At 39.0% G+C, this 27,003-nt stretch overlaps 4 protein-coding genes and 1 pseudogene across 4 annotated transcripts in view; 3 read left to right on the top strand and 2 right to left on the bottom strand.

Moving 5' to 3' along the window:
* The window catches only part of LOC110048941 (angio-associated migratory cell protein-like), a 14,091-nt gene extending 13,593 nt beyond the window's left edge, over positions 1 to 498 (bottom strand). The window contains exon 1 of the mRNA XM_020754701.2: positions 297 to 498. Coding sequence (XP_020610360.2) covers positions 297 to 402 — 106 coding nt within the window. The 5' untranslated portion in view covers positions 403 to 498. The remainder of the gene's footprint in view (positions 1 to 296) is intronic.
* An 8-nt stretch (positions 499 to 506) lies between these two features.
* On the top strand, positions 507 to 9,405 carry LOC110048943 (tubulin polyglutamylase complex subunit 1-like). Its single transcript, XM_020754702.2, has 10 exons — positions 507 to 638; positions 1,983 to 2,073; positions 3,550 to 3,680; positions 3,974 to 4,037; positions 4,797 to 4,912; positions 5,616 to 5,669; positions 6,121 to 6,202; positions 6,621 to 6,678; positions 7,839 to 7,922; positions 8,686 to 9,405. The coding sequence occupies exons 1-10, from the start codon at positions 548 to 550 to the stop codon at positions 8,701 to 8,703; spliced, it is 789 nt and encodes a 262-aa protein (XP_020610361.1). The 5' UTR covers positions 507 to 547; the 3' UTR covers positions 8,704 to 9,405.
* A 124-nt stretch (positions 9,406 to 9,529) lies between these two features.
* Positions 9,530 to 19,195, top strand: LOC110048919 (uncharacterized). The gene is made up of 2 exons (XM_089287980.1): positions 9,530 to 15,833; positions 16,287 to 19,195. Exon 1 carries the CDS (start codon positions 11,408 to 11,410, stop codon positions 12,134 to 12,136), a length of 729 nt encoding a protein of 242 aa, XP_089144106.1. The 5' UTR covers positions 9,530 to 11,407; the 3' UTR covers positions 12,137 to 15,833; positions 16,287 to 19,195.
* A 266-nt stretch (positions 19,196 to 19,461) lies between these two features.
* Positions 19,462 to 20,774, bottom strand: LOC110048922 (uncharacterized). Its single transcript, XM_089287979.1, has one exon. The coding sequence runs from the start codon at positions 20,697 to 20,699 to the stop codon at positions 19,917 to 19,919; it is 783 nt and encodes a 260-aa protein (XP_089144105.1). The 5' UTR covers positions 20,700 to 20,774; the 3' UTR covers positions 19,462 to 19,916.
* A 405-nt stretch (positions 20,775 to 21,179) lies between these two features.
* Positions 21,180 to 26,562, top strand: LOC149113161 (pyroglutamylated RF-amide peptide receptor-like; annotated as a pseudogene).
* The last annotated feature ends 441 nt before the right edge of the window (positions 26,563 to 27,003 follow it).

The raw sequence follows: 27,003 nt of genomic DNA, 5'->3' as shown, positions 1-27,003 counted from the left end.
GCTTATGGTGTTTATGTATGACTGTTATAATGATGCTGATGACGATGACAACGCTGATTATGGTGACGACAGCAACAGTTATTGTGATAATGATGACGATGATGATGAAGATTACGATGACGATGACGATGGTGAAACTTTATCAGTGAAGAATATTATCCTGACACTGGAGGAAGTTAACTCAACAGCTAAACAACCACAAAGTATGACAATGAAAGCACCTTACAAGATTCTTGTTCTTAACTTAACTTAAATTAAACCTCCACGTGCCAGTGAAGGGTACGAGTGCTTCGTACCTTCTGCAGCTTCACCCTCGCCATCCAAGTCTACCACTTCTACAAAATCATCCACCAAAAATTCAATGTCCTCTTCTGGACTCTCTAGGTTGTTTTCTTCGTCCATCTCTAGAAGAAACACTTTACTAAGCGCGCAAATAAAATGTGAACTCCTCCACTGAAAAACTCTGCTCGTGCTGCTTTTCCTGCGTCATGTATATGACAGCGTAGTGTAATGTTCGCCCCAGTCTTTTTCTGCTTTCCACTGCAAAATGGCGGACAAGAAGCCTTCCAAAACAAACTTGTTGCTAGACGAACGCGATTTCAAACCAGAGAAAGCAGAGACTCCCCTCGACTTTTTGTGTGAGTATAAGCTCAGATATTATACTTTGATAGGAAGCTACATGTATAATACAGTAGCAAACCTTGTAGAAAATGCCAGAGGAAAATTCTTATTGTCGGATTGTGCCAGCTGTTTATTATGAGCGAGGTATGTAGCAACAAAAATCAAATTATCAGGCCTTAAGTTGCATCTCACCCAGATGTTATTTCCAATGATGACTTTAGATGCTTATAAAGTAGATCCTATCAAGGTTTTGGAAGCCATTGTGACGGCTAGGCAGCAGGCGTCAGAAATTACTGTTTTTTTATGGGAATGCAATGGCAGAGGGGTCAGCAGATACAATTCTCTACGGAATTCTGAACAAGTTATGAATAGCAGAATTAAGATATTAGACAAAGGGTTGCAATAACCAAATGTGAGGGCTGTACATGTAGCTTTGCTAGAAAACGTTCAGTCCCGTTTTTATAATTTTCGATACGTTTGTGAGCGATTTTTCTCGCACAAAGGTGTGAACTTGTAATCCGTGTGCAACTTCGCGCCATTTTGCGGGAAAAAAATTGTAGACAAACGTATGGAAAATGCGTCAGGATGCTTTCTAGCTCAGCTACATCCCTCAAATTTAGTTAATGCAATCTTTTGTCCAGTATCTTAACTTTGCTATTCATAAATTGTTCAGAATTCAATTTTGAAGAAAAGATTAAAAGGGAATCCACCAGAAGTTCGAGTATTTAGTGGACAAAAACTTAGTACCAACATTACTTATATTGTATTGCAAACTTCTGTGCTATTGTTTTAAAAATCTTCTCAAAAGAAATCATTTCTAGCAACACCAAATTGGTGAAAACAAATGTTGAAGTTCTTATGAAACACTTGAAAGTAGTGGTGAAATGCACAATTTCTCTAAACTTTGACATGTATTTCCTCAACTTCCCATGGGAATTGTTTTTGGTGTTATTTCAGGCAAATACTTATATCTTAAGCTTTTAGAAAATGCAAAAAAGATTGTAATATACTTAAAATTATTCTGGTACAAGGTTTTTGTCCACTGAAAGTTAAAACTGCTTGATTTCCTATTGGATATTGTCTTAAGTTCTTCCCTGTTAGCACCCTCTTAAATCTTTGGAATTTGCAAATGTTATATGTGTTTATTTTTTAATACAAATGCAAAATGTATCATAAAGTTTTCATATACAATGTATATTCTTAATAATTTATACATTAAATGTCATCAGATTCCCATACAAACACAAAATAAGGTCTATTGCAACTTTTTTAAATGTGCAAAATGTGAAATATTGATCTGTGAGATACATGTTATCTTATTTAAGCTTGGAATATACCTTTTGGTTTCATGTAATCTGCAGCTCGCACTGGTGTCACAAATGAAATAAAAGATGCGATAGCTCTTCTCATTGAAAACAGGCCTGAGGATCCTATAATGTTTATGGCAGAATTGTAAGTAGCTCCTATATATATTTTAAATTGCAACTTATTGTTAACAACCTAAAAAAAAATTATGTAATAATCCAAACTGGGGAGGAGGTTGGAGGCTACAGGAGCCAAGTAGGGGTTGTGAATGGTAAAATTATGCGAGACCCTTGAAATTAAACGAAAAATTTTGCGAGACCCATGGTTTTTGAAGGACCAGTCAGCACCTCTCCAAGTTGCTCAGTGCATGAGCTATGAATGGTTTCTGTGATATGAAATGTTAATCTTTAAGGAAGTTCAGCCAAGCAAAATGACATAGTTAAACTACAGTACAAGACTGATGTTGACTTGTTTTACATGTATTTACCGCCCTCACTTTACTTTGTAGCTGAAGGGGTGGTGAATGGTCCTTCAAAAACCATGGGTCTCGCAAAATTTTCGCTGAATTTCACCAGTCTCACAGTCTCGTTTTTTAGCGGTTATGTGCGTCTTGCAGTCTCGATTTTTTTCAAGGCTAAGAAAGTCGCGAAATACCAATTTGTTTATTTTTTTTTAGTAAACTTAAATGACATCACAACATCTTACAACCTGAACGTCTTGAGTTCGCATTTAAAACACTTTAAATTCTCAGTCTCACAATTGAGGAAATCGAAATGTCTCGGGCTTGCAAAGAAAAACGCTAATCTTGTCGTCTCGCAAAGTCTCCCATTTACCATTTGCCACCCCTAGACAAGAGACAAGGATAATACAGTAACTGCTATCTGTGATTAATGCTAAATGAAATCTAGGCAAAGATAAAATCAAGCCATTGCTGGCCAGCTATCTGATATGTGAGGGGTACCGGTAGAAGTTCCAGGGGCAATACAATGTGCTTTTCTTGCAGTGTCTTGCTCACTTGCACATAATTTTGCTTTAAATTTTTTTGTCCCTCCCTTAGCTCCCGCTTGGGCAAGTACATTATATCTTCCACACATTGTTTCTTCACATTGCTGTGTTGATAGGTGCCTAGAGGTACATGTAGGCTGTGTCTGGTCTGCTCCATGGTAGGGAGGAACTCCTATTCAAAAAGGTCGGGGATGCTTGTCATCTTGGTTAGGGGAGTAAATCAAGGTTTTTGGTCTCACTTAGAGTGTTCATGATGAAATACCATTTTAGGCTTAATTTCTGCCGCTCTTTCGAGTCCGGGCTAGTAGCATGGGCTTCTTTCCTGAACAGCGACTGATAATGGAGCCTATTCTGTTTTAAGTGATATCTTTTAGGGGTCAAATAAAGCTTTAGCCACGCTCAGATTGGTCTCCTTTAAGGGTTTAATTCAAATTTACCGTTGAGCATCTCTCACTTTTTCATTTGGGAGTCCCCCTTGGGAGATCTGCCATGGTGACTTCCGTGCTGAGGGGAGATTGCTGCTCTCCTCTTCTGCTACCTTTTAGGCACCCTCCAATTGATATGTCAATTGGTTTAGAGTAAAATAAGGATTTTAAAATAACGTGGTCCTGCTTTCAGTTTTGACAGTCATGCCAACACTACGACAGCGCTTGTGAAATCTCACCAGAAACTACTTTTGGCTCATCACTCACGACCGTCCTTCCAGAACAACCTTGTTCAAGCCTACAATGTCCTTAAACAGCAAAAGAGTAAGTACTACAAGATTTCTGCACCTAAACTTTAATACACTGTTTATGTACATACATGTAGGAGAGCCGTCGTCAAAGTAAATAACTAGAAACTTTATTTTTAAGGTTTGGAATGTTTCTCCTAAGTGCTGTTGCCCAAATCACAAGCCTTTTGCCAGAAAATTTCATAATTTCCAAAACTGGGGGGCTCCAGTCCCCCCCTCCCCTCAACTTGCACATCTATGTTACTGAGTGGTTTAAGAGTTTACACTGTAAGAGCATGTATTTATTGAAAAGTCTGTTTATTCTGACAGATAGTAATGGCTTACGAGGACTTACTGGAAAAACTTATAATGATCTGTTGACATTGTTATGCAGGTGAGGTGATAAGAAAGAGCTGTTGAAGAAATGTCCAGAACAGTTTTTCCTCTCATTTACATATGTACATACACCCTTTATTGACTTTCCCCAAAGGGGCTTTTATTGACTTTCCCCAAAGGGACTTTTTAAAGAGGATACCTAGTAAATTTTAATTTTACAACAATAAGCTACTTTTGATTTAATTACACACAGCAAAAACTGCTGTTGAAAATCTTGCAAAGGAAGTCTTGCACAAGCTATTGCCCACCAATAAAATCATGCACAACCTAAAGGTGACACATAATATCATGTCTCAGAAAATTGCCCAATGCACCCCCCCCCCCAGTCCCTCAAAGAGTAATAGTCAAACACAGGACCTGGTTAGGAGAATTCACTTATTCCAATTCGTTTCCCTTTAGCTCCATTTTCCCAAATTTTTTGGAAATTGTCCAACCCCCCTGAAAAAAACATATAAAATGCTTCATACCAGTATGAATAATTGTTTTAGGGATTCATCTTCAAGTTGGAAGAATTTGGTTTTCAATCTGTCATGAATAATAACCCTGAGATGACTGGTTGTGTTGTTCAAAAAACTTTTCATAGTGATATTATAAAGTTTGTTATCAGTTTCGTAAAGAGGATTATTAGGAATTTACAATTTTTCTGTACCCAGTGCAGACCTATGATGGCAGATAGTTATCTCCTGGCATACATTCCAGACCTACATGTATAATGCTAGATAACTTTTGGTAATCACTGGCTTGGATGTCTTTATAGGGACCTGACCGGTCAAGAGGTGGAGCCTCTTCAAAAACGAATCATGTGTTTAAGCCATGAGGTTGTGCGATTTCCAGTATTTAAACTAGGAGTGTTAGCAACATTCATATATCAAGGTAAAACAAAAAATTATTGTGCACATGTAGACTTTCTCAGTTACATCTATTGCAAACCATGTTACATGTATCTCTCGAGACTGGAGCTGTGCAATTTAAATGTCTTGCCTAACAAACACAATTGGAGGTGTGTTGGCCTTATGGTTAGTGCGCTCAACTCAAGATCGAGCAGTCTGGGTTTGAGCCCTGACTGCAGATATATTGTCAGTGTTGTGTTCTTGGGCAAGACACTTTAGGCACAGTGCCTCTCTCCACCCAAGTTTATAAATGGGTATTGGCAAATTTAATGCTGGGAGTAACTCTGTGATTGACTGGAATCCCATCCAGGGAGGAGTTGAAATACTCCTAGTTGCTTCATCCTTCAGAAACTGGAGATAAGGGCTGGCCTGATGGGCCACTTGGCTCTTATGCAGACTTTACTTAAAAATTACAACTAAATGATTCTTGCTAGGGTTTAAACTGGAGTTTAGTGGGGGGGGGGGGGGGGGGGGTAGTATTTTCTATTTTGACATTTGATATTTTCCTTTTCAAGTTGAACTTGACTCGTTAAAATCCACTCATGGAGTTGTTCCTTCCTCCTTCCTGGGTAATGTCCCCGGGGAAATGTCCGCGGGGTAATGTTCCCAGGTTATGTCCTTGATGTCACATATATATCTGAAATTCAGTGTTTGTAATGACATTTACGAATTCTGTTTCTTTGCAGATTTTTTAAAGCAAGCTGAATCTCTGTACAACGAGCTGGATTTGACTGGCAGAGGTGTGCGATTGAAGTTAATAGTAGAAATGATAACATTTAATTTTAGAGTCTTACTATAAAGCTGTTAAAATAATAAATATCATTGGATCTGTTCTTTTAGATTGGCACACACAAAGAGACAACTGAAGTCTCTGCACATGGCGTAAGTCCCTGCAACAAGTCGAGGGAACAAATCCCTTCCATGTGAACTAGCCATTTTTGTCAAAAAACCTATTTGGTCCTGCGACTTGCCCCACAAATTCAAACTGGTGTGAATTCAAGGGGCCAGTCACTGCATCTTACCCTTCAAAACTCTTCATGAGGATCACCATTTGTCACAGGAACGAATCCCATGGACTTGTCCCCTTATGGGTGCTGACCCTTGGTTAGTAGATTTGACTGAGTTAGACCGCATTATGCTCTAAGGTGGCTAAACACATCCATTTTAATTTATTGTTTTGTTTTATGTCAGGTAAAGCTGACAAACATCTCTGTGAAGCTGTAATATACGAATTGCATCAAGCTGTACTCAAGACCACAGATGACCCAATCAGGCAAGCTTGGAATACAATAGCTGTGATGTAGTCTCTTAGATTCTGACTGAAAAATCCTGAAATGCGACATGTCATTTTAGCCCCCGGGGGGGGGGGGGGGGGGTGAGTCAGGGATGCTCATAATCTCGCTTAGGAGTGTAAATCAAAGATGTTTGTCTCACTTAACGTGTTCAAGACGAAATGCTACTATTTTTAACTGCCAAGGTATCTTTTAGGGTGCACTCAAAGAAATAATAAGAAACACCGTCGAGTAGTATCTTTTAGGGTTCAAATAAAGCTTGAACCACATCCAGATTGGTCTCCTTTAGGGGTTTAATTCAAATTTTCCGACGAGCACCCCCAACCTTTTCTACCTTGTAAACATTTGGAACAGGATTTTGGTGGCCATTTTATCACGCTTTGATTTGTCAACTTGCAGTGTCATTCAAGTGGGCTCCATGTTAAGTTCGCAGCGCCTTAACAAAGTCATGGCTGAGGTGGGTAAAAATTTCCATGAAACTGCAGCTAAGGACATGCGAGAAAATTCGCTACCAGTTTTCTTTTTTGCCCATACCTAGTACAGTTCTGGTAAATTCTCTCTGTCACGCAACGCTACTCCTTCGGGAGAGGGGTTCTGGATCCTCTCATCCGATAGCGTAACGTTGCGCGACAGAGGGAGAGTGGGAACTGGACTGGCCTACACCAAGCCGGAAAGCATTCAGTCTGTAAAAAGCGCGGGAATACGCACAGAAGCCAAGTCACTATTGCTTCCTGATTGGTTGATAAAGCAGCATGTTTGCTCTGATTGGTTACGTACATGTATGTTGTGGAATTTTTTAACAAATTGTGAAGATCTGTTACTGAACGCAAAACTAGCCAAAGTGCAACGATTTTCAATTGCTTTCAACAGTTTAGGAATACCGAGAAAACATGTACCGTCTTTTTTTATCGAGTTGTAGAAACACGAATGGAAATTTGGAAGAAAGAGAAATGCTACGGGAACACGACCTTGAGGCGAGTGTTTTCACGGATTTTTCGAGTTCTCCCAAACTTTTGCAATTGCAATGTGTAAAAAAGAGAGATCACCTACATGTATCTATTTTGTATTTTATAATGATCTCCCGATCATTATACTTCAATGAATCAATAAAAAAATCACTTTATGTAAGTGTCGAAGTGTTTAGCATTACTGTGCTAATTCGGAACACTGAAACAAGAAAACACTAAAATATTGTAAATTGAACAGAAACTTGTCAAAAAACCCAACTGTTGGGAGGTTGACCAGTTGACCATTTACAAAGCGTGGAGGAGTTGAATCTGAGACCACCAAACACTAATTCATCTAGTGGCAGGGAGGAGGATTTGAACTCGGAAACTGCAAGTCACAAATCCAGCGCCTTTAACTACTAGGCCAGGCTGCCTTCCTTGCACGCTAGGCCCGTTTTTCTTTTATTCTGAGCATTGCGTTAGACGTGTACAATAGTGCGGGTTGTTCTCAAATGAAAACAGTTTTTTTTTAATCCTCTCGGCTTTTCATCGTGTTTGACAAAGTTTCTCGTTCTCCATGCATGATGTGTTTTTACACAAAGCACGGCAGTTGTCCACATACACAAGAGAGGTTTTCTGACGTCAATATGTTGCGTTTATTTGTTTTCAGGCTTTGGTGAAGGGTGGTGCAAGTAGCCAGGCGATGGCCGCCGATGAGTTCATTGTGGGCGCAGCAGAAGTCTTGCTTGAGCAGGTTTGACCAGTTTTTGTACTCTATCATGTGATACCCAACTCGAGCCTCCTTTCCATGCAATCTGCAAGCCTGGTAATACGTTCGGCATTGAATAGGTTTTGTTTCAAACCTTGTTTTCTTAGTGCTGAAAAAAATAGCCTAAGAAAGTACTTTAAGGATAATCCAGGAATAGAAGGCCAAACCCATGTACATAATAATACTGTGTACATACGACGTTACAGCATTTAAACACCCAGAAACGCTAGCTACAAAAAAATGGTTTTCAGCTGAACAGAGATCCCCCTATAAGGGTCAACATCCAGGAATTTTTGGCACATTTTTGGCAAAACGGTACCATTTGTCTTCACTTACGCCAGTTCTGGCCCTCTCTCTGTCACGCAACGCTCCACTCTAAGGAGCGGAGAGAGGATCCACTTTCAAAAGTGTTCCGTTGCGTGACAGAACTGGACTACCTTCGGTTTTGTACTGAATTCGTCAGGAATTCATCGATAAAGGTAATAACTGAATTGTTAAAGGGAGAACCAAATTATCTGCGTGACTTTGTCAATTTGCGATCAAGACTTCATGCATGCGTAACTGAAGATGACTCTCCTTTAACTTCAGTGGAAGAGCATAATGTTTGGGTTTCTATTGATCTAAATTTGTCTTTTGGCATTTGCCTTTTCCAGGTCATGTTCACGATAGCCCCTATAACATTAAGCAGGTTAATTGGACTTCAGCGATGGGAGTAAAAGTGTTTTTTGTCGTTACTTTTTTCTATCAGATTCCAGATCTCAGATGACGCTTGTGTTTGGTGTTAAAATCTCCATTCACCTGCAAAGCAGCCACAATGAATGAAGGTGACCAAATCTGTAGTTTCTGTATTTAACCATACAATAGCCATTCGTATTGAAAATCACACTACGGCAAACTACTTGAAGCCTGCATTTTACACAGAGCTCCGAGGATCAACGTAATAAACAGTTAACTACGACATTTCGTGGTCGAGAATTGACTGGGTCCAGGTGCAGTTTTCTTCCCATAGTTGCTATGCAACGTGACGTAAAACGTACCTCACTGCACATGCTCGTGCCACAGTCTTTGGAGTTCTCGTGGGCTTTGATTGGACGATGTAAATCGGAAAGTGTTCGAGTGTTTCAACGAATATTTGCCGAAAACGACGCTGGTTTCCCCGACTGTTTGTGCTGGTTCAAATCGGCCAGAAAGCAAAGTCGTGCCTTTAACACTCTTTCGTCCGAACGATGTAAAATACTTTGCGATTTAAAAGAAAAACATATGCTCTCTAGAGAAAACGTTCAATTTGTATGTGGTTTTAGTGGTGTAGGGAATTTCTTCCTTGAATGAAACGCAGACTTTGGACGGTCTGAACTCTTTCTACAGCTCTCGACTGAACCAAGCATTTCAGTGTTGACTGAATAAAGAAGGTGAAGATCAGATTCCATACCATGGAAAAATTTGCGAAAATAAAATGAATTGTCTTGAAGGAGACTCAAATTCAAATTCAGTTAATGGTAAATGATCCAAAAATAAACAAAGCGTGGGGCTTCCGTGGAGGATTAATTTATATCCAAAACGATGTAGCGACGTAAATTTCATAGACATGTCGAAACAAAATCTTCTTGCAGTCCCCTTGATTTTTGTTTCGAGAAAGATCTCAATTCGTTCAGAAAGTTTGTAACTTAGTGATCAAGAGGGCGAAATTACTTAATTATGCCTGCGTATGTAAACTGCAAGATAAGTGTTAGCGTTTTAAATTATTTGTCAAACATTGTAAAACAATGACAAGGTTTATAAATCTGAAATATCAAAGGTTTTTGGTTTCGTGTCAAGATGAGAGGTACCTTAAACAAAGCAAATCATTGTTTAATCTTTGTGAATTGTAGTCCAGTGATTTAGTTGACCGAAAATCCGTCCTAAATTGCCTTTTTTAAATTTTTAAAACGCGAATTGCATAATCAGTGAATTATATCAAATAACATAGAACAAGGCAATGGCATAGGTTACTTTCTGGTTTCGTATCTAAGGAAACCATTCTAGAACACTTTACAAAACAAGTGCAAAGGTTTTTTTAGTTCGTGAAGTCTCCCACGACCTCGAAACGTCTGAAGAATTAAATCTGACTGAAAGACGATCAACTTGATTTTATAAAACCGGAGGTGAAAGCGGCTTGAATTGGTTGCTTTCCGGTTAGAAGCTCACGTTTTAAAACACGTGAAAAAGGTCATAAGTTTAAAAATATCTGCTGCATTTCAGTGTAGTAATGCACAGCACAGACGTCATTTCACAATTACGGAGTTTTAGAAAGCCACAACGGTATCGGGAACGTCGCTAAACAAAAGGTTTAATGAGCAAAGCGATGGCTGTGCTCGTGTGTTATAATTCTTGGTACATTTATTTGCCGTCCTCTGCAAAACAACAACGTGAAATGACCAAATTCTGCGTTGTCTGGAGAACGTGAACCACGGCGGCTAATTTTTTAAATTTATACTTCGAATTTAACGCTGTGTTCCATATTCAGTTTCGAGAAAAACTAACTGACTTAAGAGTATCGCGCGATTCGTAGGCCAAAGATAAATTCATTTTTTAATCGACGTTGTCCTCGGCGTTGCCGTTGTAGTTGGTTGAGCTCCGTGTTAATCAGGGTGATGTTTTGCTGCTGCTGTTTTCTTCATGACCGCGTGAACCATTCACCTACCAGTATGTTAACATTTTAACAAATGTTTGTTGAGTCTAATTCTAAATGTAAACTTCTGAAACAACTATACTATTTAATCACAAAATATTTGACGATTCAGCTAAAGAATTCACGTCGAAAATCGCGAGGAAAGATGAGTTTATTTTATACGAAATGTAATTTTCTTTTAGTAAAGCATGTAGCCCTGTGTTTTATTACATATTGAGGGAAAAATAATGAAAAATCAACTTTGGTTGTCAACTTGTCGGGCGGGTATTGATTTTCACCTTTGAAATCAGTTGCACAGCTGTGGATAAATATTTTCCCATTTTTCTGTAGAGAGTCACCTCACGCTTTGGCAACTCCTCATGAGAGCCATTTGTAAAATAATTGTTATATAACATTAAAGTGCGTGCGTTGAAAGGCTCATTGAAACAAGTCACGTTACCTAAGGGTGGCGCTTCGAAGTGAAAACAATTTTCAAACCGTTACATAAAACATTACTTGTTATGAACGAAGTAGGGCACGTTAGAGCCGAGGGAAAGCAGTGTTGGTAACATTAAGTGCAGATTTAGATGTTTTGCCCAGTTTTCACTTAATTAATTGCATAAATTCAAGCCTCTCATCTAAATTATAACATTGGAGCTTTTTTTTATGACTGATCGAGACAACGTTTTTTGTGTTACATAACAAAATCAAAACTCACGTGTACAGCTGTTCAGTTTCCGTTGTTTCCAAATGCAGAGAGCATATAAAAAAGAATCCAAAACGCTGCAGTCTTCACAGTAGAATTGAGACCAAAGCCACAGGGATGGAGAAGGGAAGGCGAGACAGCGAGACTAGTAGCCCGACACGCTTACACGATCCCACGTCCTCCAGATTTCTTGACAGTTTTCAAGGAATGTTTCACTCCCACGAGAGCCTAGGGAGTGAGGAGAATAAACAAATGCGTTTGTTATACAGTGAGTTATTGTCAGCAGCCAAGAAGAATATTCACAGTCAGCTTCGAACGCGTGACAGGAAATCTTGGGCGCTTGCGCATGAAGACAAGAATTATGGTGGGCAACAAGAAGACACGAAACTCGCATCGCCTTTCTTAGTTAACACGGAAAACAAAGATTGCAGTTTCCCTGCCAAGAGGAATGACTTCGAGGGAGAGATGGCCGCCTTCGAGAGCGCAGCACAAGCAGTATCCAACAGAGTCAACAAGGAGAACAATTTTAAAATGACACTTGATAAGCATCATGAAAAGCGCGGAGAGGATTTTAGCGACGAACCTGCAGAAAAGAGAAGAAAAGAAGATGCTTTAGAAGACAAACACACAAGCAACGGACCCAGAGAAAGAGAAACTTACTGGGAGCGAAGAAGGAAAAATAACGCTTCGGCGAAAAAGTCAAGGGACGCGAGAAAAACCCGAGAACTGCAAACGCAAATAAAGGCAGCTTTCCTTGAGAGAGAGAACCTGAGAATACATGCACAGCTTATGATTGCTCAACAGGAAAATGCGTGTTTAAAACGAGTTTTATGCGCCAAAATGTAAAGAACGATGTGACTGTAGACATTTGTGTTTGTAAACTGTTAGCTAACGCGTTTGGAAAACCTCAGAATTTCATCAATCCAGCGGCGTTTTCTCTGATAATACGGCAAAATAGTCTGTTGTTTTAAAATAGTTCTTTGTTCTTGATATGATTATGTTCTTGAAAATGAGTATGTATGTGACCTTTAGTTTCCTGGTCCAGGAATCTTTGTCAATTGATTTGTGAATTTCAGCGGGATATTTGCTCACCGCGTTGTCTTCAAAATGTGATAAATTGAAATACTTTGTATGACGTAAGAATTTGCCATTAAACAATTGAGAATATGTATTCGATTGACTTATTTTGAAGTTTTCATTCTTCTGTGACGCTCTGTAAGACCTGTCACAAAATTCTCTTGTGTGAAGAGCCTTATATTTCCGGGCTTTTGTACTGTCAACTGTGCTTGGTTTTTCTATGTCTTGCACTCGTAGATTGTAACAACTAACGCGAAATGTACAATTTTGGGCACAAAATGTAACATTAACCTGAAATGTAACAACTTTTGTTGCTCTGAAGAAGAAATGGTTTACAAATTTTGAGCTTAAGCTAATAATGTTTCATAACGGAAAGTTTTTGTTATTTTGTTCATTTTCAAGCCTCTTTTTCTTCAGTATAAAGAAAACAAAATCTATAAACTGATCATAATAAATATAATTTTTATGAACGTTTGGTAAATGAAGATTATGTATTAATTTTCGTCGTCCATTCCTTCACATGTGTAAAACGAATGTATGCGAACAACCTGTCTTGTCCACTCACAAAACTGCAGGATCGAAACTAAATCGAATCATTGCGGTAAAATGAAATGACACTGGCAGAAAATTAAAATAAATTAATAAAAATAAATTACGATATTTAGAGGGGAGACCACATCAGCCTTAGCTGGTTTTCATCCGGGTCCTCTATCCTGGCACAGTAGTAGCATCTGAGAATTATAATCTGCGCTCAGCTGTGTCTGTACGGAGAAAATAATATATATATATTTTTGTAAAAAACTGGTGTTTTCTGGCTCAATTTACCTAAAATGTTTTGCGAGTACGTTTTTCATTTTTCAAAAACTGGAGCTTGTTATTTAACGTAAATATAAATCACAACATTCACAATGACGTTGTTTTCATCTATGACTGAAAAAAGTAGCCTGTGTACATCCCCCTCTCTTCTCAAAAAAATCGGAAAGAGGGACGTCTGTGTGTAGTGGGGTCGTTAATCAATTTTTTTGCAAGGGAGGGGGTGGATGTACATAGGCTTCAAAAGCAGCGATAAGGGAACAGACTGTGAAATTCGCGCTAAAATTGACCAATGTCTTAAAAAGGAGCATCAATCTAAAGCCGGCTGTTAAATTCTTTTTATATAATCTATCACAGACGATCGATATTTCTTAATAACTCACTGGTTTTCGTTGTCGCTTGATCGTTTCAATGTGCACAGGTGCACGTGAGCCTTTGAAAATAACATGTCAGAGAAAATCGTTTATAAACTCAATTTGCAAATCAAAGTTATTTTTTTATTTACTTTTTATCCCTGAGATTATTGAACTTCGGTTGTAAATTTTGTCATCCTTTTTCTGCTATATGACATCACGTGTAGAATTGTACGAAATGGCTTTAAGGTGAAGATGTTTCTAAATGGTTATCGCTTTGTTCGAGAATGTAGAACGCACGTCAGTCAGCTGTTAACTGTTCAATTCCTTTTATGCAATCTGCCACATTTCATAACTCATTCTTTCACTTTGTCGCGTGATCTTTTCATTGATGCGCACATGAGCACGTGTGCACGTGAGCCCTTGAGATAAAATGTCAGAGGAAACCATTTACAAATTCAATTTGCAAATCTAGGATTTTTCTGTTTGATTTTTATTCCTGAAATGGATGGACTTTGGGTGTAAATTTTGTCATTCTTGTTCAACTATGTAACATCACTTGTAGAATTGTATGTGGATATAAAATGGCTTAAAAGCGAACGTGTTCTTAACCGGTTACCGCTTCGCCCCAGAATATAGAACTCACGAGAGTTGGACACGAGCAAAAGTCGTTTTACATAATGTAAGCAGTTTTCATAAACGATCAAAAACAAAAAAATCAAACGATCGAAAAATAACTTAACAGAAGGCAATCGTCATTTCAATTACTATGATAATAAAACGCAGGTGATTCGTACCTCCTTCCCCTCCCCGTTTTGCTTGTTTATCATAAGCCATATAATAATCATATAACGCTGATATGAAATAATAATCATATAACGCTGATATGAAAGTCTCCAAGTAAAACAAAAACAAATGCATTGGTTTACGCTTTTGTTATATAATGAAATCAAAACTCACGTGTACTGGGTGAAACACCTGCCTAGCTTTTCGTTGCTTTATGGCAGAGAGATCATAAAAAAAGAATAAATACACTGCCAAACTGCAATGGTCACATAAGACATTACATTAAGTCGATACGAATGAAAGAGAAGGGAAGGCAACACAACTAGAACAGCAGTTCAACATCCCTGTACCAGTTATAGTTTTCAGGAAAACGGTTTCACCCTGCTAACGCGTAGGATTCTTTTTTGAGGAATAAGCTCATATGATAAATGCAGAAAAAGGAAGTTGCAATGTATTAATTTTACAATAACTGTCTAATTTCTCTCGCGCTGATTGGCTCATTTTTATCATCAACGAGAGTAGAGAGGGATAAACTGTTTATTTATGCAGACTTTCATGTTCACCTTTCAGCTGTCAAACTGTCAACTTTTCAACCAATGAGATTTTATGGACTTTTTTTAAGTAGCCAATCAAAAAGCGAGAAAAGCTTTTGACAATGTGCGTGTCATTTTGAATAAAATTTACGGCAAGTATACAAAGATACGGTACTGCGGTTCGTGGTTCCACAGCCACTTTGACAATGTTATGACGCAATTTATCATCAATAAGAGGACAGACGCATAAAACACTGACGTCAATTTGTTAATTCTCTCAGTCAACCGAGGGAGAGACTGCAAGCCATCTTATAGATCATAGGCTCATTCTGTCGATGACCCATTTATAGCTCAGTAATGTTAAATCCACTGACACTTCAATTAAGTCTTTCCTTGGAGTAACTTGAGCGGATATAGTCTCGAGAAAGGCATCTCTGAGCCACATGTATGATCTAGCATTACTCAAGAAGGCTCAAAAGCAGTGAAAAATAAGGTTGTGGAGCTATTTTGACACACCGTATTTAAAAATATGCGGTGATATTGCCCCGCTTAAACGTCTGTATGGAAGTATGTACGAAAGAGGAAAAAACCTACGAAAAAGAATATTTATTAATTTAGAACGATTTCAGTCTGACTGTAAAGCCGGGAATTTTAATATCAACAACAACATATATCGTTTTTTCGATATAATTGCCATTTATTTTCTACTTATTTTTTACTGTTTCATGTTAATGAATTAGAAGCTCGCAAAAGAGCTTGGGTTGTTGTGCCATGATATGCGAATGCTAGTTATTAATAATGCAGCCATTTGTTAATAATTCACAAGTGCCGGCTTATTTTAGCTCAGTCCTTTCCTAAGTTTCTATATTTGTTTCCAAGGAGACAAGTTTCCTGGCTTTCGAGTCAACATTTACTCGTTTGATTAAACCTCTCTAAGTTCTTCTTGTCCGGAGTGTGTGAGAGAACATCAGTAATCAAACGGTGAGTTCATATCGTGCTGCAACTTATCTGAAAATCCTGAAATAACAATAGAAATTCCACTTCATTACCGAATTGTTTCACAAAAATCCAGACTTTGCGTCTCCTCGAAATACCTGAAATATCGTATATTGATGATCAAATACATAGCGATGCCATGTCAACTTTCGATTCCTTGAAGTAAAAAAAGAAAAGAAAATAGCAAGCTCGGGCGAGTTGAATTTGTCGCTCTGTGTTTTGACGGTTAGTTTAATAAGACAACGATCAATAATCAGTGATAATCAAACAAGGTCTGGGTAAAAATATGGCTTATGATAAACAAGCAAAACGCTGATACAAGGCAATCGCACTAAAACTTCAGTTAATTTTCCACCTTTTTAAATGATGGACATTTTAAAAGAAATATAAACACTACTACATGAATTGCTTAGTTTCGTCTCCTTTTTACACAATAAGCGGCTAAAATGGCGGATGCCACCGATTGCCATGGCAACTGGATATTCTCTGGTCCTGATGGTATCAAACCGTTTTCCCGTTACAAGTTGCGTGACGCAAGCTACATTGGTCACAAAGGTTATTCACGCGAGCGCTCAAGTGACGTCAGACACATGTGGCGCGCACCTTGGTGGAGTGCTAGTAACTTTCCCGCCAAAAGTGGTAAGGTTGGTGCCATTGGTTGGAACACGTGGTCGTACAATGATTGGCGGTTGTTGAAAAGCGGTCATCAAATCACAACTGGTCCATTCCGGACGGCCACAGCACACCGTATCGTAAACGAAGGAGTGTACTAAAGAAATCTTGTTGTCCTATTTTAGCACCATAATTTTCTTACACCCTTTTCGAGAGTCTCAATGGGGTTAACCGCTAGCCGTTATACAGGCCGAAAATTAAGCCATTAGCCGTAAAAATTGGAAAATTTTAACCGTTAGCCATAAAAAATGTTAACCTCAAAAAATATTTAGTTATGTGTAACAGTAATCAAAATAAACTTTTTAACTTTTGAAACAATGAAAATTAATTTAACTTTTTCAAACAATGGTAATTAATTTCTAAGGTTTTGTTTATTGTAAGGAAAATCAATAAACCGTTAGCCGTGAAAAGACCAAAATATTCAGCAATTTGATTATGAGCTCCAGAGTCAACTACCGCGCATGGAAATCGAGAGCGAATAATCTAATTGTTTTAGTATAAATCTACTAGTCGTTTAAAACCTTATCTAAATCCTCTTCACAGACACTTCGAAAACGCCAAGAAGCGGCCGTCATTTTGTTGACAAGGGCACACTGCTACGCTACTTACTATCTATCACAGAATAGATAGTGAGTCGCGTAGCCAATCAGAGCACGGCATTCGTGATAGAACGCTAGTAGATTTATACTAATAACCGTTAGCCGTAAAAGTCACCACCCTATTGACCCCATTTTGTTGCTGATTTTGTTTACTTCAATCCAATTGTATCAACCCTTATGTACTTTCGTTTGAAGGTAAACGAGCTGGAATTTGATTAATACCATATTAACTGAGTCGACCTTTTAAAAGTAAACTTCGTGGCTCTACAGTTTGTGAAAGTGAAGAACTAAGGATTGTGTTAATGAGACGTCACAACTTCGAGTGGTGTCCCATGCCAATCAAACAATTTTCACAAGCACAAATAAATTGTCTACTACTTAAAACCGCGGGTTGTTTCATATGCCTACAATTCCTTGTTATGAGTGCAATACTAAAGCTCCGTCCACACTGCGCCGAAGGAATTTGAAAACGCAGGTTTCACTCTGAAAACGTACCAAATGCTTTCCGTCCACGCTACGCTGGAGGAATTTCAAAACGCACCAATCACCGGTCATTTTGGATTTGTGTTTGAGGAAAACTCGGGCAGGGAAATCACGTGATTATCGGGGCGCCATCGTTTTCGAAAAACCTTGTTTTTAAAATGTTTTCCATCTATACGAAAGTAAAAAGTCGGCGATTTCAAATTCCTCCGGTTTGAAGAGCGTTTTCGAAAAGCTCCTTTTTCGTGACGGATTAGTGTGGACGGTAGGCGTAACCATAGAAATAAAGCTGCGTTTTCAAATTCCTCCGACGTAGTGTGGACGAGGCCTAAGCAATCAAAGCGTTACGTCGAATCCCTTTTTCCAATCTATGAGACTTGGACAATGTAGCAGCGTCTCAGAAGGTCCTATGTTTTGGCTCTTGTACACTGTACCGAGTCAAGTTTGTCCCACAATCCTTAGCATCCGCTGTATCATGCATGTATGCGATCAAAAACCACTCTTTCGGTATGATATCAATCGCTTGGAAAACTAGAACGAGTAGCGCATGCGTAATCTTCCTGACTCAGGTGACGTCATCTTCGATCAGTCGATGGCGTTGAAGTGGGATGTCTCACACTGTTAAAACTGATTAACCTATGCTAAGTGTCCGACCACGCGGATGCAATGCGAAATCAGGTAATTTATTACCACTTACTTTGCAGGATGTAATTTTCGTAATTTTTGCGATAGCACAGTTCAAAAAAATCCCAAAATCAAAGTCCCGTAAAAACATTACCGCGAATATCAGCAACGCAAAATTTGATTCCCTACAACAAACCTTTTTGTTTCTGTAACGCCACTTCACATGATTTTGTAGCGTGTGTGTTTGTCCTCTATTTAAAATTCCTTGCTGATGCTCTCGCACACTTCCTGTGAATCACGATTACTTAAAAAATCCATAACGAAAATGCTGACCTTTGTACTATAATACACCTTGCCACAATAGAACTTGTCAACCTGTGGTAAGTTTGTTTTGATAGGGTTCCGTCCACTGTCAACGTAAAATATGGCTTAGCAAAATTAATTCTGAAACTTTGGTTGTAATGGTTGATCAATAATATTGAAACGCGTTGGCTAAATTTTCTTGTTTTTTTGAGCACAATTTTTGCTGTATACTGGCAAAAGTCAAGGCTTCGTCGACACTACGCCGGAGAAATTTTACAACGGTGTTTTCGCTCTGAAAACGCATCAAATGTTTTCCGTCCACACTACGCCGGAGAAATTTTAAAACGCTACAATCACTGCTTCAGCGTGATGTCATCGTTTTCGAAAAGCTCCGTTTTCGTGACGGATTAGTGTGGACGGCAGGCCTAACCGTAGAATTAAAGTTGCAATTTCCAATTTTTCCGGCGTAGTGTGAACGAGGCTTAAAGGAGCTCAGTCACGGTTTGCGCATATTGAAAAGTTTAGCCTCCATTTTTCAAATTCGTCATTTGTAATCCGTGTCAATCTTCTCGATCCTTAGCCATCCTTGTTCCTTTATGGTTTATCATTATTTCTTTGGTGTTTTTCTATCTTATTAAACTGTTATTTTCAGGTTTCCTACCATTTAAAGGTAATTTTGTATGCGGCCAAAATAACTCAAAATACCGTGAGTGAGCTCCTTTAAGTCTCACGACATTTGTCTCTTCCATTATTGCGAAATTTAAATTAAGTAGAGACACTATTCTCCTCACGTAGTCTTTCCCCCACCCCCTGTCCACGCCCCTCCACCCCCTGCCCACTCCTCTCCACCCCCTCAGCCCCACAGAGAGGAACGATTTACACACAGACAGATGATGGGTGACATCTGCGAAGACGAATAAAAAATAAACCGTGAGTGAAGTAAGCAATTATTCTTAACGATTCAATGACAAATTGTCAGATAATACAATGTGTCAATCAAGTTTTTAAAAGCAGTGCGGTATGTGAAATATCAGTACACATAACAGTAAATAACCAGGACCGTGGCCAGAAAAATTTAATGTGACTGAGGCATTGTCCATGAAAAAATTAAAACCGACGGAATGTCCATGGTTAAATTCTCTTCCTAGGTATTTAGCGTGTTTATGATGACTGTAAACAACAGAAAACGAAAAAGATGACTGAGGCAAGTGCCTCACTTTGCCTGTCACGGGCTACCGCCCTTCTAACTACACAGAGATTCCTGCATTGAGAGGGATTTTTATACATAGTTATATCAAGAAAAAACTATTTCTAAGCAATGGCAAGGCATTTTATAAACGCGTCAGCTGGTACAAATTACAAACACAAATGTCTACAGTCACAACGTTCTCTACATTTTGGCGCATAAAATTCGTTTTAAACACGCATTTTCCTGTTGAGCAATCATAAGCTGTGCATGTATTCCCAGGTTCTCCCTCTCAAGAAAAGCTGCCTTTATTTGTGTTTGCAGTTCTCGGGCTTTTCTCGCGTCCCTTGACTTTTTTGCCGAAGCATTATTTTTCTTTCTTCGCTCCCAATAAGTTTCTCTTTCTTTTGGTCCGTTACGTGTGTGATCGTCTTCTAAAGCGTCTTCTTTTCTCTTCTTTCCAGCAGGTTCGTCGCTTAACTTGTCTTGTTTTTCAGGTTGCTGAGCGATTGTTTTTTCTAACTTGTATTCCTTGTTGTCTTTGTTGGATACCGCTTGAGCTGCGCTCTCAAAGGTGGCAATTTCCTTCGAGCAGTCCCTCGAAACGGGGGAGTTGCACTCTGTGCTTTTTGTGTGTACCAAGAAAGGCAATGACAGTTTCGTATCTTCATGTTGCCCACCATAATTCCCGCCTTCACATGCCAGCGCCCACGATTTCCCCTCACGCGTTTGATGCTGACTGCCCACTTGGAATAACTTCTTCTTGGCTGATAGTGACGATAACAACTCACTGCATATCTGGCGGACTCTGTTAGCCTCGCTACTTTCTGGAATGTCTTGAATTAAAACTCTTTTATCTGCGAATGGAGCATTAGCATTTACGGGATGAATCATTCCTTGAAAACTGTACAGAAATCTGGAAGATATCGCAGCATCGGGTAGGAATGTTGCACTGCTTGTCTTGCCGTGTTGTTTTCCTTTCTCCATGTCTATCGCTTTAAATTCAAGTCTAACGTGAAGATTGCGGTGTGTTATTGATTCCTTTTTATCCCCTCTTGTTCAGGAAGGAACCAAAGCTGAACAGGTGTTGCAGGTGCACGTGAGTTTTCGTTTCGTTATATAACACGTGGAATAATGCGTCGATGGTGTTTTTCTAGGCGAGTTTTGTGTCGTTATATGCTGTAAGTTCCTGTCAATGTGACTATTGCAAGAAAGGGGGACAGTTTGCTATAACCAAAATAAAATACTAAACAACGTTAGCTTTTACCAAGCTAAAAGTATAGAATATAAAATTGATAAATGGATAAAATCTACACAGCGTTCTCCCTAGGTCATCTCACTTTACTATACACGCTTCGTTTAGTCTCTTTTGTTTTTGTAATTGTCATGTGGCCCTCCGTAGCAATTTTGACCTTCACTTCACAACACCCGTTAACTCCCCGCCAGAAATAATAAACTTTAAAATTGTCTTGGTAACAATAACGTGTTAAGCTCAATGCAAGATGCAGTTTATTTAACCTTATATAACAAGCATTTTGAAAATTGGTTTCACATGGCGTCGGGAAAACGTGAGGTCGACCATTTTGAAAAATAAACAGAGAAAAAGATTTCCCGTTTGAGTTAACTCACAGCTATGCAACTGTTTTCACATGATTCACTGAGAATAACACTGAGAAATTCAATTTTCAAAACAAAAAAGACGATTTTCTTTACTCTACGTGGATTTAAAACACCTCGGAGCATTTTAGAGTAACTATGATTTTTGGAGAGACCTAATTGGCAGTATTCTCAGAAGACCTTTTACTTTAAGAGTCATTGGGCATGGAAAAAATTCACTGAAGGAGCAAAACAACTGCATGTATTGTTGTAATCATACTAGGATGTTTAAGAAAAACACGAACGCAATGGCAACGGCAGCGTGGCTAACTAAAAGGTTTAATGAGCACAACAGTATAATTCTTGGTGCATTTCTTTGCCGTCATCTGCAAAATGGCATATGACCACATTCTGCGTTGTCTTGAGAACGTGAGCCAAGACGGCTTATTTTCTAATTTCCTTTTTCAGATTAAACACCGTGTTCCATTTTCAGTTTCAAGATGGTTTTGACAAAGACAATCAAACTAAATGACTTAACTGTATAGCGAGAATCGTAAGCAAATTCTAAATTCATTTATAATGTATTAAACGGCGTTTTCCCTGGCGTCGCTTGCAATCGTGGTTACCTAAATTGCCTAATAACTGAGGACGTCTACGATCACTTGCAGCAGATCAGTTATGTAACAAACTCTTTGGAAACACGTGAGTTCAGTATTTTAGACGAAGAGAACATCCATTAGAAACATGTATTAAATTTAGTTTTCTTACAGCTTGTGCAAGCGCACCCAAATGCCGGTTTACAAAGGAACTGAAAAGTGCACATCCCGCATATTTGATTATTTTAACAAATAAAAGTTCCACCGAAAGCCGTTGATTTGCAAATTGAATTTGCAAATCTTCTAGACTTCTCTGGAAATAGATTGTCAGGGGAATTTATGATATGCAATTCCTTCGTTGAATATCCAGACTGTTTTCATAAAATACCTTGTATCTCTCTTTAATTTTAGTTTGTGCAGTTTGGTCTCGCTTCGTTGTCGTAAATCAACCATGGTTGTATTTTGTTTCAACAGTATTGCTCACAATGCAATATTAACACTGTTTAATCTTTTTATATACCCAGCCGTACCTTTAGAAGGAGAAACCAAACATGAATTGTTTTATACTCAACAAACGTTTATCAAAACCTGAAGTGAGAGAGCTCATTTGTAGTGCTTTATGTGACGTGTATTGCAGATGCCATTAGAAGAATTTACAAACTGCCAGAACTGGTTGTGGATATTTTAATATTTCAGAGCAGTTTTCACTAGCTTTTTCTTCTTTTTTCATCGAATTTCTTCATAAATACCTTGTTTGACCTGATTTTGAACTGGAATTAGAGCCCCAGTTTATACACTCTTGCCAGCGTTTTCCCGTACCTCCCCACCCTCGCGTCCGCCGAATCGCCGTGGGCACAAAAACAAGCCCGTAATGTTGTTTGTGAGTTCATGCACGTAGTTAAACGTTACATAACAAGCTTCAATTTGTGATTCTCACACTTTTGGAAAAACGTGAGCCAGACGTTTTAGGAAAAAAGAGTACGAAGCAAAAACAACAAGGCCTCTCTCAGTTTTAATTTGTCCATGCAGGGACGTATCTTGGCAGGTGATCGAAATTGAAATTATAAAGTGAATCAAGTTAAACAAAACTGTGAATATTCCACCGAAAAATGAATTACTGTATAAAGAAGCTTTAACTTGACTTCAATCTTATTCAATAGCTCGCCATTCACTGAATATCAAGCCATGATTTTGTTTTAAAATACTGTAATTTTGACTTGTTTGATCTGCAGAAAATACTGCTGTTATTTTCCTTTACTTTCTCGTGCGGTCTGTGTTATATTTTTATTTTGAGAGGGATCTGAAGAGGTGAAATGAGAAGTGGAATTTGAAAGGCATTTTTTTTTTTCCTCTGGGAAAACGGGATTTGGGTCACGGGGACTGGAAACAACAAACTAAAAACCCTTGGGATGGGATCTGGGCACAAATTGGGTTGAGGAATGGTATTTACAGTGTACACCCCCTCTTCAAACCGTCCTGTTGAGTTGCCTGTTTATAAAGGGCAAAGACGAGAAGAGCGTCTGATAAATAGCCATAGATTGACGTCTACTAGGTTATTTCCAAGTACCGATGCATTATGCTTTGTGATTGGTTAGTTACTGTTTGAAAATTTAACTTATACCATTGAAAGTTTTGCGCGGAGTGCACTACTGATACCTCTAGTATTTCATACACAAACTACACAGAAAAAAATTAAAAAGGAGTGCCGCAACCCGCTTTACGAACACCTGCCCGGTTGATACGGATACCCGCACAGTTATGTGATACGGTCACTGGCTCGGTTGATAGGCACACCTGCCTGTTCGATACGGAAACCTGCCCGGTCGATACAGACACTTCCCCGACTAATACGCACACCTGCCCGGTTGATACGTACACCTGCTCGGAGGGCACGACCACTTACGTTATACCCTGTTGATGCGGGAACCAGGCAGGTTCATACATAAACCTTCACATTTAATACGTAAATCTGCCCAGTTGAAACGGTAGATACGCAGTCGGTCTGGTCACTTCCAGGGTAATAAGTACACCTGCCGTTTGATACGGCCTCTTTCCAGGTTTGTGCAGACACTTGCCCGGTTGATATGGTCACCTCGTTATTAAGGGTCTTTTTTGTGGTTCGTACGTGGTTTAATTCAGTTGTTCTCACGGTATATGAATATTGCAGCCTTGACGAATCTCTCAGACTACGATTTCAAAGAGTAGAACAAGTTAGCTTTCCAGTTAGGTTTGACCATTACGACTGCTGTAGTTTTGTTTGACGGCGGCAAAAACTCAGTTTAAACAGCGCACATGCGTTGTGTGATGGCAAACTCTGAGCGAAAAAATACACAGTGAATTAGTAAGATCTAAACTGATAGCACTTATAGGTTATTTCTGTTATTTTCTAAAATATTGTAAGACAGAGAATGCAGAAATAAAAATTAATATATTTGACCGTAAAAAGACAGACCGGGGGCTTCATAATTGATTTTCATTCTACTTGTCCAAAAGCTTCCTCTTTGCTGTTCGTGCGTGGTAATCATACTCTTGATTTTTCGCAGTGGGTTTTATTGACTTCGCTGTTCACCAACCTGTGTTCGGAACATTAAGAGAAAATTTATATGGCTTTCATCACACGCGCTATCTCAACGGGTTAAGGCTTGCATTTAACCAACAGAGCTTACTGTGTTTTGGTAGAGAATTAAGCGAGGACTTTCAAGATTTTGAGTCCAAAAAGACCGTTTTCTCGTCTCCTGCCAGTCAGGACGTTCAAGACGAAACTCAGGAGAAAAGCAATAACAGACATGAAAATGAATCAAACTATAGAAAGCTGGAGTAACACAAGTGATTAAAATTCCTCATCACCGTGTCTCTATCGTAAAGATTGTGTTTACTTATTTAAAGTCGCTTACTACGCGTTGCTTTTATGCGGTGCTGTTCTCAACATTATGGTTGTCTTTGTAACATCATGGTGGTCTTTGTCATGGTTCGAAGAGGCAAGATACGGCAGAGTATTTCAAGTTTTCTGATTTTCCATTTGTCTGTAACGCATCTACTGTTTCACTTGACCGTTCCAATTTTTTGGAACATTCAATTCTCCAAGGGCAACTCTTCATCATGCAAGGCTCTCGGGCTCATCGACTACGCATGTGCCGCGGCCATTTTCAACAGTTTGGCCGCGATCGCCTGGGACCGACACAGAAACGTCTTGCAACCTTTTGATAGCTTGGCGCCGAGACATTTAAAGACGTATTTTAAACTAATTGCTGCCATTTTGATTTACGCCTTTATAACGTTTGTTCCTTTTATTTATAGCGTTAGAACAGACACTGAAGTAATTTGCTCTAAAGAGGACAACGGCACGGAAACTTGTAAAGAATATAGCTTCTGTGATTTGCCTTCAGATTGGAAAACCCAGCTATCCAAAACAATCCACTTTTTTCTGGCATTTGTTATTCCATTAATGTACATGTTCCTCACCCACACAAAGGTTGCCGTTTTTCTGTGGAAAAGTAGCAAAAATGGAACAATTCATGGTGCAGTTGCCAAGTGTAAAGTGAAATCAATTCGTTTAATAGTCGTTGCAGTTTTTGGATTCAGCCTTAGCTAGCTGGGGACCGACGTTTTGGGTGGAGTTACTGAATGTCTATGGAGTTAGAAGTATAAACAACTTCGCCCTTCGCATCTGGTGTTACCTAGCGCAGATATCAAGCTCGTACCTTAACCCTGCTATTTACGCATTTTTTAGCCCTGAATTTAGCAAACTTGTTTTCAAATTCTGTTGCTGCTGTTATACGGGATGTGGTTTTACCCGTTGTCGCCACCGTAGCCATGTAAATCAGGTGCAACCGACCATGTGAATGGCTACCAAGCGACTAACAAACAGCTTCAGGCGCAGTCCACACCACGCCCAAAGAATTTGAAAACGGTGACGTCACTCTGAAAACGCATCAAATATCAGGGATATCACAGGATTATCGCGACGCCATCGTTTTCGAAAAGCTTTTCTGTCCACACGAAATTAAAACAGCGGCGTTTTCAGATCACTCCGGTTTGAAAAGCGTTTTTGACGAGCTCCGTTTTCGTGACGGATTAGTGTGGACGGTAGGCCTAACCGTAGAAATAAAGCTGCGTTTTCAAATTTCTCCGGCGCACTAGAGTGGACGCTACAGAAAAGTACGTTGACATTAATTTCTCTAGGCAGCCACCTCATAAACGGACGCCTTGAGTTGATCTGTTTTGTTCTTCAGTCATTGCAATTGTCGTCGTTTTACTAGGGGTCGGGTAGCAGCTCTTGTAAGGTCTCACATGAATGGCTCGATACCCTTTAAGAGGACAATAGAACAAACAACAGAAACAATGCCCCCTAGCTCCAAAACAATAACAGCTGCTAACAAGCAAAAAAACTTAAACACTTTAATAAGTTCCTGGTCAGCCACGCATTATTCACTGAAATGCCAATACATGTAACTCAAGAACATCTCAACAGATATTTTCAGGCTTAAATGGCAAAACAAACCTAAGAATGGCCAGGCTTATATCGCTCGAAATGTTTCAGATACTGTTATTACTATGCTCAATATTATCTCTTGTCTGAAATCTTTAAGAATTACAAATCAATCTTGCGTTACACGCTAGAACCATAGTTAATAGAGGGGAATGGTTATGAAGCCCGGGGAAACATCATTGGAGCAAACAAAGATGCCAAGATTTATGTTGGAAGGTCTACGACCGCGCACAATCTTTTGTTTTGCTTTCATACACTATGCATGAATTAATTGACCTATACGTTTCTATTGGTTAGTTCCTCGGTCAGTAGTAAACAAGTATTGTGTTGTTTTGCACGGTCAAGGCCAAAAAAGAGAACAAAAACATACAACAAAGAACTTTGTCGAGTTTCATAACCATTTCCCTCTATACTATTAACTATGCTAGAACTATTACTTTTGAATTGACTCGCGTAATTTAGTTGAAGTCTTCAACTGTGCTTTACCCTGTCTTCAACCTATTGCTTTATTACGAAACAAATGTCATGTTCGTGTTACTAGAAAGACAGACGTTTTGAAAAATATACAAAAGCATGTAATATAATATCTTTACGCAAGTCATATACACAA

The sequence above is a fragment of the Orbicella faveolata genome, unplaced genomic scaffold (assembly GCF_042242905.1).
Source record: "Orbicella faveolata isolate gen_17 unplaced genomic scaffold, um_ofav_v1 contig_15, whole genome shotgun sequence".
Taxonomy (NCBI): domain Eukaryota; kingdom Metazoa; phylum Cnidaria; class Anthozoa; order Scleractinia; family Merulinidae; genus Orbicella; species Orbicella faveolata.
The sequence above is the reverse complement of the archived record's forward strand: the minus strand, read 5'-3'. Positions and strand labels throughout refer to the sequence as shown.

What these genes read in the sequence shown, in the direction of transcription:
- LOC110048943 (XM_020754702.2), top strand. Translation starts at nt 548, where the DNA reads ATGGCGGACAAGAAGCCTTCCAAAACAAACTTGTTGCTAGACGAACGC. An exon ending in GCTGGATTTGACTGGCAGAG is followed by an intron (nt 5,670 to 6,120) that starts GTGTGCGATTGA and finishes GTTTTATGTCAG; the next exon opens with GTAAAGCTGACAAACATCTC. An exon ending in TTAACAAAGTCATGGCTGAG is followed by an intron (nt 6,679 to 7,838) that starts GTGGGTAAAAAT and finishes ATTTGTTTTCAG; the next exon opens with GCTTTGGTGAAGGGTGGTGC.
- LOC110048919 (XM_089287980.1), top strand. Translation starts at nt 11,408, where the DNA reads ATGGAGAAGGGAAGGCGAGACAGCGAGACTAGTAGCCCGACACGCTTA.
- LOC110048922 (XM_089287979.1), bottom strand. Translation starts at nt 20,699, where the DNA reads ATGGAGAAAGGAAAACAACACGGCAAGACAAGCAGTGCAACATTCCTA.